Consider the following 13,363-nt stretch of genomic DNA (forward strand, 5'->3'; position numbering starts at 1 on the left):
GAGCCCTGAGTTAGGTAACTAAGCTATTACCTGAATTAAGAGAGCTGAGCTATAGGCGAGAGGCTACAGTCGACATAGTTGCCCTTCTTGGAGGAGAAAAGAGAAAGCGATGACCTGATCAAAGCCTTCAGGTCTCTAAATCAGATGGATGACCTTGACAGTGAACAGCTTCTCATGAAATGGTATAACAGAGTAACCAGAGGTCATAACAAGACGCTTGTTAATTGGATGGGAAGACTGAACTCATGTTGGCGGATGGATGAAACAGACTGAATGCTGGCAGTACACAAACGTTGGAAGAGTTACTTGATGGTACACAAAGCTCAAGACATGGAACCCCACGAGTGCAGAACTCATTTTCCTTACTGTAATTACACACACACACACACACACACACACACACACACACACACACACACACACACACACAGACTGATGCTGAGGTTAGCATTACGACCCACCAGTTTCATAATCCCGGGTTCAATGCCCTAGTTCAATCCATTGACAGCACGTCGACCCCGGTATACCACATAGTTCCAATTCACTCTATTCCTTGCACGCCTTTCATCCTCCTGTATGTTCAGGCCCCGATCGCTCAAAATCTTTCTCACACCATCCTTCCACCTCCAATTTGCTCTCCCACTTCTCCTTCCCCTCGCCTCTGAAAAAAATAGCCTTTTTGTTAATCTTTCCTCATTCATTTTTTCCATGTGAACAAACAATTTCAATACACCCTCTTCTGCTCTCTCAACCACATTCTGTTTTATTACCACACATCTCTCTTATCCTTTCATTACTTGATCAAACCACCTCACACCACATACTGTTCTCAAACATCTCATTTCCAGCACATCCACCCAACTCCGCACAACCTTATCTATAGTCCAAGCCTCGCAACCATGTAGCATTGTTGGAACCACTATTCCTTCAAACATATCCATTTTTGTTCCCCGAGATAACGTTCTCGCCTTCCACACATTTTTCAACGCTTCCAAAATCTTCGCCCCCTCCCCCATCCTGTGACTCACTGCTGCTTCCATGGTTCCATCCGCTGCTAAATCCACTCCCAGATATCTAAAACACTTCACTTCCTCCAGTTTTTCTCCATTCAAACCTACCTCCCAATTAACTTGCCCCTCAACCCAATTGAACCCTAATAACCTTGCTCTTATTCACATTTACTCTCAGCTTTCTTCTTTCACACACTTTACCAAACTCAGTCACCAGCTTCTGCAGTTTCTCACCCGGATCAGCTACCAGCGCTGTATCAACAGCGAACAACAAGCGACTCCATTCCCAAGCCCTCTCATCCACAACAGACTGCATACTTGCCCCTCTTTCCAAAACTCATGCATTCACCTCCCTAACAACCCCATCCATGAACAAATTAAACAGCCATAGAGACATCACACACCCCTGCCGCAAACCGACATTCACTGGGAACAGATCACTTTCCTCTCTTCCTACTCGTACACATGCCTTACATCCTTGATCAAAACTTTTCACTGCCTCTAGCAACTTACATCTTAATACCTTCCACAAAGCATCTCTATTAACTCTATCATATGCCTTTTCCAGATCCATAAATGCTACGTACAGATCCATCTGTTTTTCTAAGTATTTCTCACATACATTCTTCAAAGCAAACACCTGACCCACACATCCTCTACCACTTCTGAAACCACACTGCTCAATCAATACTCTCCTATATAGTTTCCCAGGAATACTCAACAAACTTATACCTTTGTAATTTGAACACTCACCTTTATCCCATTTGCCTTTGTACAGTGGCACTATGCATGCATTCCGCCAATCCTCAGGCACTTCACCATGGACCATACATACACTGAATATCCTTATCAACTAGTTAACAATACAGTCACCCCCTTTTTTAAATAGATTCCACTGCGATACAATCCAAACCCGCCGTCTTGCCGGCATTCATCTTCCGCAAAGCTTTCACTACCTCTTCTCTGTTTACCAAATCATTCTCCCTGACCCTCTCACTTCGCACACCACCTCGACCAAAATACCCTATATCTGCCACTCTATCATCAAACACGTTCAACAAACCTTCAAAATACTCACTCCATCTCCTCACTTCATCACTACTTGTTACTACCTCCCCATTAGCCCCCTTCACTGATGTTCCCATTTGTTCCCTTGTCTTACGCACTTTATCTACCTTCTTCCACAACATTTCTTATTCATCCTAAGATTTAATGATACTCTCTTACCCCAACTCTCATTTGCCCTCTTTTTCACCACTTGCACCTTTCTCTTGACCTCCGGCCTCTTTCTTTTGCACATCTCCCAGCAATTCGCACTACTTCCCTGCAAAAATCGTCCAAACGCCTCTCTCTTCTCTTTCACTAACAATCTTACTTCCTCATCCCACCACTCACTATCCTTTCTAAGCTGCCCACCTCCCACCTTTCTCATGCCGTAAGCATCTTTTGCGCAAGCCATCCCTGCTTCCCTAAATACATCACATTCCTCCCCCACTCCCCTTACGTCATTTGCTCTCACCTTCTTCCATTTTGCGCTCAATATCTCCTGATGCTTCCTCACGCAAGTTTCCTTTCCAAGCTCACTTACTCTCACCACTCTCTTCACCCCAACATTTTCTCTTCTTTTCTGAAAACCTCTATAAATCTTCACCTTCGCCTCCACAAGATAATGATCAGACATCCCTCCAGTTGTCCCTCTCAGCACATTAACATCCAAAAGTCTCTCTTTCACGCACCTATTAATTAACACATAATCCAATAACGCTCTCTGATTATCTCTCCTACTTACATACTCATACTTATGTATATCTCTCTTTTTATACCAGGTATTTCCAATCACCAGTGCTTTTTCAGCACACAAATCTACGAGCTCTTCACCATTTCCATTTACAACACTGAACACCCCATATACACCAATTATGCCCTGAACTGCCACAATACTCACCTTTGCATTCAAATCACCCTTCACTATAACCCGGTCTCGTTCATCAAAGCTGCTAACACACTCACTCAGTTGCTCCCAAAACGCTTGCCTCTCATGATCTTTCTTTTCATGACCAGGTGCATAGGCATCAATAATCACCCATCTCTCTCCATCTACTTTCAGTTTTACCCATATCAATTTACAGTTTACTTTCTTACACTCTATCACATACTCCCACAGCTGTTTCATGAGTAATGCTACCCCTTCCTTTGCTCTTGTCCTCTTACGAACCACAAAACATTCCCAAACCACTAATCGTTTCACTCAGAGCCAAAACATCCAGGTTCCTTTCCTCAAACATATTACCTATCCCTGTTTTTTTCTCATCTTGGTTACATCCACACACATTTAGACACCCCACTCTGAGCCTTCGAGGAGGATGAGCACTCTCTGCATGACTCCTGTTTTACCTTTTAGAAATTTAAAAATACAAATAGGGGAGGGTTTATATATATATATATATATATATATATATATATATATATATATATATATATATATATATATATATATCATAACACTTAATCGCTGTTTCCCGCGTCAGCGAGGTAGCTCAAGGAAACAGACGAAGAATGACCCAACCACCCACATACACACATTTGTATATACATATACATAAACGCCCATACACGCACATATCCATACATATACATTTCAACGTATACATACATATACATACACAGACATATACATAAATACACATATACATATTCATACTTGCTGCCTTCAACCATTCCCGTCGCCACCCCACCACAATGCAATATCTAATATGCAATGTTCTTCACAGGTCTGACAAAGGCAACTCGAGATTTGAAAAACTTCAGCCATGTTACAGCGATGGCAGACTATGCTCTGAAACTTCGCGACCAACTGGAATACGTGAACAAACATTCATTCAATAATTTCAAAATACGGATAGGTAAGTAGCTCCTCACTCTCTTCTTTTGTGACATAAAAAATAGTACATGATATCTGGCAAATCATAGAAGACAGGTTTTTCATTTTCTTCCAAGTTCGTAAATACTTTTCCTCATCTCTTCTTTTTTATTTTCCATTACATTAACCTCTTTATATTTCAATTAAGGCTCGGTCTTGATGTTGACTTTTCTCCGTGACTGGAGCCTTCATCGTTAAAAGGAGACAGTACCTTACCAGACAGCTTTGAACTCTGTAATGTCTCGATATTTGAGGAGAGTGTAAACCTTTGTATCAGTCATTAAATGATTTAACTTTTTACATCACTTTCACATTACGATAAATGAGAATAGTGAAATCACATAACACAAAGAAAAATGTGCCATCTTGTTTCTCTTTTTTTCTGCAATGGGTCTTTGAAGATTATTGGCTGTTGAATCAACATCTCAGCCTATATAATGGGGTTCTCTGGAGTTGCTAAGTTGAACGAGAAATGCTTCATAAAACTTTCAGTACTTTGACTATAAATCAAATGGGTTCTACTTTCGTGAATTTTTGAAGCTAGGAACATCTGCTTGAATTACTTTCTATTTACAAATTCATCGAGAGTTTGCGAAGACTTTTGCAGAAACTTTTAACACAGCATTTACATGTGAATTTACAAGAAGCTATAACGCAAATATCTTTTAATGTTAGCTGGGAGGGCACAGGCAGCTGAGGACCTAACCAAGGCCATCCCATTATCTCTCTCTATCTATCTATCTATATATATATATATTTTCTTTTTTTTTTTTCATACTATTCGCCATTTCCCGCGATAGCGAGGTAGCGTTGAGAACAGAGGACTGGGCCTTTGAGGGAATATCCTCACCTGGCCCCCTTCTCTGTTCCTTCTTTTGGAAAAAAAAAAAAAGAATACTTCCCACGTATTCCCTGCTTGTCGTAGAAGAGAGACAGCGACAAAGTATAATAATAATAATAATAATAATAATAATAATATTATATATATATATATATATATATATATATATATATATATATATATATATATATAATCAAAGGACCATACATCACTGTTAACTTTGCGCCATTATATAATCAAACAACCATATATTAATCTTAATCTAGCACTATTACACTTAGTTACGTGACAGACTGAGAAGGTCGATCCATCACTTCGCAACTCTCATTACTTATATGTCTAAAATACAATATCTTGATTGACTTGCTTCGTGTAAGAAATTACTTTCTTAATTTCTTAAGTAGAGGCAGTAAGAAGCAGGCAACCAACGACCGGTTAGATATCACAATCAGGGTGTCAGAAGTGACGGTCGTGCAGTGAGCCAGCACAGCAGTGGCTGTAACATCCCTTCCCTGGCCCAGGTCTTTGTCTTTTCTTTTTTTTTTTGTAGCCTTAGGTCGAATCTTTCCTCCTCTGAATATTATCTTTTCCCTATCTTACCATATCTCTCTGACCTCCAGCTGTCTAAGACTATGTCACCTTCTCTTCACTAGTCTAGTCTCCAAGTCATATTCTTTCTCATCTAAGGACAGTCTTAGTACGAAAACACCCCTTGCTTGCCTTACAAATCTCAAGTCTCCCAAATTCAACGCCGTCTAGCTCAAAATTTCTTTCCCGCCATGGTTGCATTCATGTTTCGTAGACTTTCCTCCAGTTGTGTATAACACCTCGACTACAGGATTATTCGACTCAGTGTTCTCACGAGATGTGTCCATACGCCGCAGTCCATAAGTCTTGGACTCAAGGCTTACGTCTGGTTGGTGGTTCCCAGAGCTTCAGTGTCGTGGTCAACAATACTAGGACTAACTTTTATTATGCCGACTCTTTTTCATAAGAAGGTTGTGGCATTCTCCAACTTCGTGTGTCTTTCCCTCTCCCCATATCTCTACCATCTTAAAGAATTGGGGCCACAAGGCATCTAAGGACCCCACCTAGATAATTAGCTGAATTTCTTCTTTTTTTCGTTACTCGTCATTCCACCTTTCGTCTGAGAAAGCCATGGTCAAAGGCATGCTTTTGGCCGTACCTTTGTTGGTTATCATAGACAAAAAAACGTCGTTAGTAACGTGATCCGTAGCTTCAAGACCGTAGTGTGAGCACTGAAGGTCATCGAGAATGAAACTTTTGCTCAGTCTTGGTGTTTATCAACAGGTATCAACATAGGTCCCGTTGTGGCTGGTGTTATTGGTGCTCGGAAACCACAGTATGACATCTGGGGCAATGCTGTCAACGTGGCGTCCAGGATGGACTCCACAGGGGAACTGGATAAGATACAAGTAAGTGTAACTTTGATTATCTTTTCAATCTTAAGTGAATATTTTAGTGGAGCATCTTTAATCATGAGATAAGGGGATGGGAGTTAAAAATACATTTTTAAGTTACAGTGATCATGAATGATATGGATGAATGTAGCAAAACCTGGAGTACAAAGGAGAAAACCAGTATAATGGGAACCGAAGCCTGGTAACGAGATAATTTGGTATGAATATCACCTGAAAAAATCCGGCTTTGATTATTGGAAAATACTAAACTTTTAAGTGAAATATCAATCATCAGAGGACGTCTTTAATATCAAAGTTGAAGTTAAAATATTAAGAAGCAAAGCTTTACTGAAATTAGAAAAGTAAAAAGATTCCGACACAAAAAGTGATTATGAAGAGTTGGTTATGCACTTTTAGGATGATGATAAACGTAGGAATGCGGATGGAATTCAAAAAGGCCACTGGGTCCTTTCAAGGCCTTTTATGCCAGAGGAAAAGATCGGATAATTAGGGTAATGTAGTAAGAAGAAAAAGATGATTTAAAAGAGAAACACCAGTAAATTGTACTCGCAACTAAGAAGGCACAAACAATGACAGTCTTGGATTCGAAGCGAAGATCATACTCAGTTTCCTCTTAAACGTATCAATCAATGGTTCTGCTTCCTGCCACTCTAATTGATTTGAATCATTCTCTAAGTTAATAAAGATGTTGTAAGATAAGTACTTCGTATCAAAACACTTGCCCACGAGTTTGTATCCATTACTGGAAGTAAAACCAGAGAAATCTCGCCTTAAGAAGCTGTTTAGATCGACATCATCAAAGCCTTTGATAATCTTGAATACTTGTATTATATTACTTCCAACTTTTCTCTAAGGTAGATAAGATCTAATGGTCTTGTATGATTTCAAAGGATTTGCTTCTCAGCCCAGGAGAAATATTGGCAGCTCGCAGCTATATCTAAACCATTCTCTACTTTCTTTTTTTCAATTAGGATGACCAGCAATGAACACGTACTCACGGTAGGAAGCACTAATGACCTGCAGATTGAGAATCATTTCAAAAGTCCAATCTATGAATCCAAGAATTTTGTTCGCCTGTTTTACCGTTTCTATAATCTGCCTACGTAAGTCTAAAGTCACCAGATACTATCACAACCAGGTCTTTAATTCCCTATTTCCCTGTTTTGTAGGTCAACAAAATTCATACTACAGCCTGCCTTTCCGTTTTCGCACCAACGTGTAATATTTACAATCATCGATATGATAATTCATCTGCGAACCCAATCCATCGGTTGGCTATGCCAGCCTACACCTGAAGACGGTCAGAGTCTGTTGTAGATGTATTTCTGAGCTTATCATCACATATGAATCTTGATATCGTACAAGGCAGCTAATGATCAGCGTCATCAATATAAATGAAAAAGAGGACCTGACCCAAGACTGATCCTTGTGGCACACCACTTGTTACATCTAACCATTTCATCAATTTTCTAACAACCGAAGCACAACTAATGACTTATCATGTCTGATGATCTATGATGCAGGACGTTATCAAACGTTTCCTGAAAATTTGTACAGAAGACTTCAACTATTTTGCTTTCATCTTACACAGATGCAGAAAGACCCCATGGAGTGACAGCAAGTAGAACCACAAGTACAAATGTCTTTGACGATACATGAAATTAGAGAGTTACTTATGATAAGTGCGTCCTTGAGGAAACATAAAACTGGAAAGTTACCCATAAGTGTGTCCTTTGGATACACAAAACTGATCGGTGCAAAAGTTTGTTTGAGGTTATTTATTCTTGGACTTTCGGATTTAAAAAACGAGAAAAAAACCTTATTTGCATACGTAAATGAACCACATTCTATTTCCAGGTGACACAAGAAGTCTACCAAATACTGCACAAGAAGGGTTACCCACTGACGTGTCGGGGGGTCATCAAGGTCAAGGGAAAGGGCGACATGATCACCTACTTCCTGAATGGGAAGAGTCACGACACTATAGAAGAAGACTGTCCAAAGGCGAGATCAGAAGACTCGGCCGAGAATCACAAGTAGACTGTGGCAATAATGAGACACAGCTAAAGAGTTGCACAAGATGGTGTAGTTACAGTCCAGTGAGGAGACAAGAGATTATGCCAAGTCTATTAACAGACAAACGGTGGACCTACCTCGACTGATAAAGCCATACGGGCGTCAAATGAATAATGGTATGCGTCTGACTGTTCATATTGAGTGTTCACCAGTGCCTGCTTTCCCTCCCCTGAAATAGGAGGAAACTGGGACTTTTCAGTTACTCTGGAATATCTTAGTACGTTGTGTCCAGGGAGAAACCGAAGTGTAATCAGTTCCCATCATCACACAAGAGACAGTTGTGGTTCACAAGCACAGCCCATATGGTGTTGATAAATACCCAGGTGTGGGCTAACTTATCAAACTATTCCAGGGATTTGTGAGACTGCTGTCAAAGTACAGGTGTTTTGTAGACTGTGTAATGATAATAATGTTGGGGACTTTGGCTGTGGTATACTTCCCAGCATCACACAAGAAACAGTTGTGGCTCACTATCACTGTCCATTTGGTGTTGATAAATACCCAGTCGTGGTTGGGTTAACTTGTAAAACAACCCCAGGCATGTGTGAGGCTACTGTCACACTCCAAGTGTTTTGTAGACTGTGTATATGTTGGGACTGTCAGTTTTTGGCTGTGCTAGTGTGCTGGTTAGTGAGATAAGCTTCAAAAGTGTACAGTCTTCGAAAGCGCTTATGTAATCTTTAAGGTTCTTGTCAAACATAGAATATTGATAGCTTGGAAACAACTTTTGCAGCTCTGAGTCATTCAGCATCTTCGAGAGATATTTGCTCTGAATCTATGCTATATGTGTACTTAGTACTTTTGAGTGGATTTAAAGATGCCACAAGTATTAAACCCCACCAAAAAAAATATATATATATCCTTTGTAATATGTTACTAATCTTCCTTTAATGTTCGACAGATATTTGTATAAAACTATTTTCCGACATGACCTGACACTAGTCATTTATATAAGAGATTGGGATGCCTGTGGCATTACCGAGCAATCTATGTAATGTGATTTACAAAAAAGAGAATTTTGTTTATAAGTGTTAGCCCTCAAACTCAAGAGTTGGGAACTTTTCTTTTTAATACTTTTGTCAATATGAGATACTTGTACGTCATTCTGAAGTCTTTAATCTTCTCTGCATAGCTTTATATGCCTTAATATAGTGTTATCCAGATGATTAATTGCATGGGCAAATATATATATATATATATATATATATATATATATATATATATATATATATATATATATATATATATATAAATCAAATATTTTTATCTCAAATGATAATTCATTCTAAACTTTATGAAATATTAAGATATTCTTCTAAACATAATGATGACAATATGATGCAGTGTAAATTACCACAGTTTTCTAACGAGTTTCTTTCATGCATATCACAGTGCAGAGTCCCCACGGCATCTTAAGCAGTTGTATTCACTCTTTTTAATCTTGAGTTCTGATGGTGCATGGCTTCCCATGTGTTGACAAACAAAACAAAAAAAGATGCATTAAACGGTCTCGGGATTATTTTTCAATTCTGTTATATTGATCAAATTAATACCAAACAGCAATATGAAAGCAGCTGAAATGTATACAGAACGCTACACACTGTCTTATATATTGGTCAGATGTCGATTCCAAAAAAAAAAAAAAAAAAAATCCTTTTTTTTTTTCTTTTGGACATTACTTATGATTACCTAGTGTCACGTGACCACCATGTGCATGACTTTGTTTACCTTTACATTAAGTGTGACCCCTAGTGACACACAATTGGTCTCGGGTCTGGTGATTTATTTACTAAGTTACATTCTAACATTGAACTCTTGATCAAGGAGGGGATTCCATACCTGGTGATTCCTTGATCTTGGGGGCCTATGACAGTGATACTCTGGAACTGCATGTGTCCTACATACAGTTCTGAAGTGTGTATTTATAAAACAAATCTACTGTTTCATACTGTAAATAAGGGAGGGGGTGGCCAAACATTAGGATTTTCAATGGAAAACACACCGTACCTTACTGAAAAAGGAAACAGCTCATGAAATACTGTACATATGTAATATATATATATATGTATATGGTATTCTTCCATTTAGTGTGTCAAATATAGTGTATCTTTTTTCTTTTCTTTTTTTCCAAAAGAGGACATAGTTAGTTCACATGATGTGTGAGCTGCTATAATGGATGTATCTATGGGACCATGTAGTGTGTGCTTCATATTTAAAACAAAAAATGAGATTAGTCTCTCTATCGGTAGAAGGTGAGGTAGCCAAAAAAGTTTTAGCTTTTAATCCTGTGTTGTGAATTTGTTCATGTACTGTTTTACTGTGTACATAAAAGTTTGCACTGTCCAAAGAGAATATTTTTTGGGTTAATGATCGGAGAAGAAAAATATATTACTAAATCATTCTCAGTGCTCATGATACATAATGTCCAGTGGCAGAGAGAGAGAGAGAGAGAGAGAGAGAGAGAGAGAGAGAGAGAGAGAGAGAGAGAGAGAGAGAGAGAGACGGGGTGGGGGGTGGATGATATCAATGATATAAAATTTGATTGGAATTTATTCTCTCGTAACTAAAAGAAAGCACGTAAAGGATGTACATAAAGAATCAGCTACATAATCAAAAATAGTTATATTCAGTATGGAACAACCGCGTAGGGCAGATATAAGTAAAACAGAATATAATGCAAAGATCTGGATTCGATTACAGTGGTGCTAAAGGAGACAAGAACAGCGTATAAATGAGCGAAAACGACAATGATTAGGTCATGATACAGAGAAATGAGGAAATGAAAAGAAGAGAGTTAAGATTAGCATTTCGATATAAGTAAGATCAACTACTTCAAGATATGGAAGAGATGAGTAAGGAGAGGGGATATGAAAGACTCACCCCCTAGTGTCCATTCTATACACAGGTATGAATCACTGTCAGCTGGCATAAGCAGTCTATACATCGCCTCTTTAAGCATAATGATATACCAAACCCAAACGAGACGAGCCAGAAAGAAAAGAGAGCTTTAGTTGGTGGCGATTAATAACAAACATTATGTCTTCGGCGGTGACTATATGGCATGTGTTTTCACCGAAACCGAAACCATTCAAGGGACGCTCCACAACACTAGGCTCGGTGCTTGTCGACTCTGGATTATTTCATATCGGAAACGTGACAAGAGATACGAATCCAACCCCAGTGTGCTTGAGGACCGCAGCTGTCGCACACGTACCTCGGTATTGCCAACTACGAGGTCTACATAACCCCAGTGGTTGGCCAGGGACTTCTGTACATGTATGTACACATCAGTTCCAAGCTTCCTTAGTTAGAAAAAAAAGAGGATCATAAACGCAGATATCAATTCTTTTCTCGAAAGTCAAAGTAAACTAAATTTAAATCTAAGGACGAATAGACGTACATGGTGTACAGCTAAGAATCTCTGGCAAGATTTATCAAGCACTGATCCACTTCTTAACAGATTCAGATGCTGTACGTGTGGTTTGATTAAGAGCAGAAAAAAAAAAGAACTGTAGGAGGATTTGGCGAATGAAAGCGGACGACTCGGATTTTGCTAAGCACTCGTGTTGCATGCTCACTAAATGCTGACCCACTTAAAGCATTCCAAGGGTAGGCGTTTGAGGGCACATGCAGGCTTTAGGGGAAGGAGGAAGTATAAAAGCAGATATACCCTTACTGGCGTGTTAGTTGGGACATTTGTGCATCTACACAGATGAACCGACTAAAACTCACAGACTAATGAAACAAGAAGGCACACCTACAGTGAACTGATTGGATGGATAAAGAAAGGTGAATAGGAGAAATGAATAAGGAAGGTGAATGAACAGAGGTCATAGAAACGAAAATGGATAGAGTTGAAAATATAATACATAAATAGAAGAGGTGGTGTCAGCAGACATTTGTATAATGAAATACATAAATACCAACCAAACAAGTGGTCAGAGTTTCATTAACAGACTAATATAAGAGCGACTACATAAACATTAGAGAGAGATTCTAATCTGTTGTATTGCCACAGTTATTCTTTATTTATTTCTATTCAAAGGGATGTAATCCACATGAGATTCAGTAAGATATGCATGTCTCAGACGTTTCCAGTATTTCTGATGGTTAACTTTACCCTTGAACGTCATAACGACACTAGTAGGCTCAGTCTATCATCATAATATAAAGATTTGTTTTCTGGAGTCCCTGTAGTTTGGAAACTATACTCCACCCAGGGGCGGGTTAAGGGGGATTCCTTTGTTGTGACAATGCCCCTAGTAATGCTGTACTCACGACCGTTTTCCAAGAAGGAGACCTGGTATTATCCGAGACTTTTTTCCTGGGGCCCGCGTTCGCTACTTCCAGTAAAGGGAAGATGTGGACTCCTTTGGAGCCAGTTCTTTGACGAGTTTGTATTACCAATGATACAGGAATTTGAGGTATACGTAGTATAACACCAGGATCTCTTTCTTATGGGGCTGCTGCAGCTTTGAGGCTGTGCTACATCGAGCGAAAGGGAATTGATAGCCACGTCAGGAGTGAGAAATACATGCGGGCGGAATCCGGTAACGCCAGTAAGATATATATATATATATATATATATATATATATATATATAACGTAATAAAGAGGTTTGTGGCAGGGATACTGAGAAAGCCTTCAGCGATGAGTGGTGTCAGGCGAGATCAGATGCAACGAGAGGAGTGAGTGGGTGAGGAGCACAGCGTATCTAGGGAGGCGGTGCTGCCACACGCAGAGGATGTGCGTGCTATGCGGAAGGTGGGAGGAGGGCATTTGAGAAATGGTAGTAAGTGGTAGTATGAGGAAGTTATAGTATTACTCTGTGCGTGTGTGAGTGTGCGCTACAAGCTTTGCCTGCCTGTGGTCACACCGCAAGTGAAGAGTCTGTATCATCGTCTGTTGACAAAAGACAATAGTTGAAAATCTACTCACTCCGAGGGAGTCTAGCATTTCCCTGCTACTGGATGTTCCGCAAACCTATAGTTGCAATAGCTCCAGGAAAAAAGGTCATAAGGCATTTACGAATAAATGAATAGTGTACATATATATATATATATATATATATATA

At 39.4% G+C, this 13,363-nt stretch overlaps 1 protein-coding gene across 1 annotated transcript in view; it reads left to right on the plus strand.

Moving 5' to 3' along the window:
- The window catches only part of LOC139746556 (adenylate cyclase type 6-like), a 1,154,491-nt gene extending 1,142,267 nt beyond the window's left edge, over nucleotides 1-12,224 (plus strand). The window contains 3 exon segments of the mRNA XM_071657911.1: nucleotides 3,782-3,913; nucleotides 6,083-6,207; nucleotides 8,071-12,224. Coding sequence (XP_071514012.1) covers nucleotides 3,782-3,913; nucleotides 6,083-6,207; nucleotides 8,071-8,253 — 440 coding nt within the window. The 3' untranslated portion in view covers nucleotides 8,254-12,224.
- Nucleotides 12,225-13,363: the final 1,139 nt, after the last annotated feature.

Source organism: Panulirus ornatus, chromosome 65, assembly GCF_036320965.1.
Source record: "Panulirus ornatus isolate Po-2019 chromosome 65, ASM3632096v1, whole genome shotgun sequence".
Lineage (NCBI taxonomy): Eukaryota > Metazoa > Arthropoda > Malacostraca > Decapoda > Palinuridae > Panulirus > Panulirus ornatus.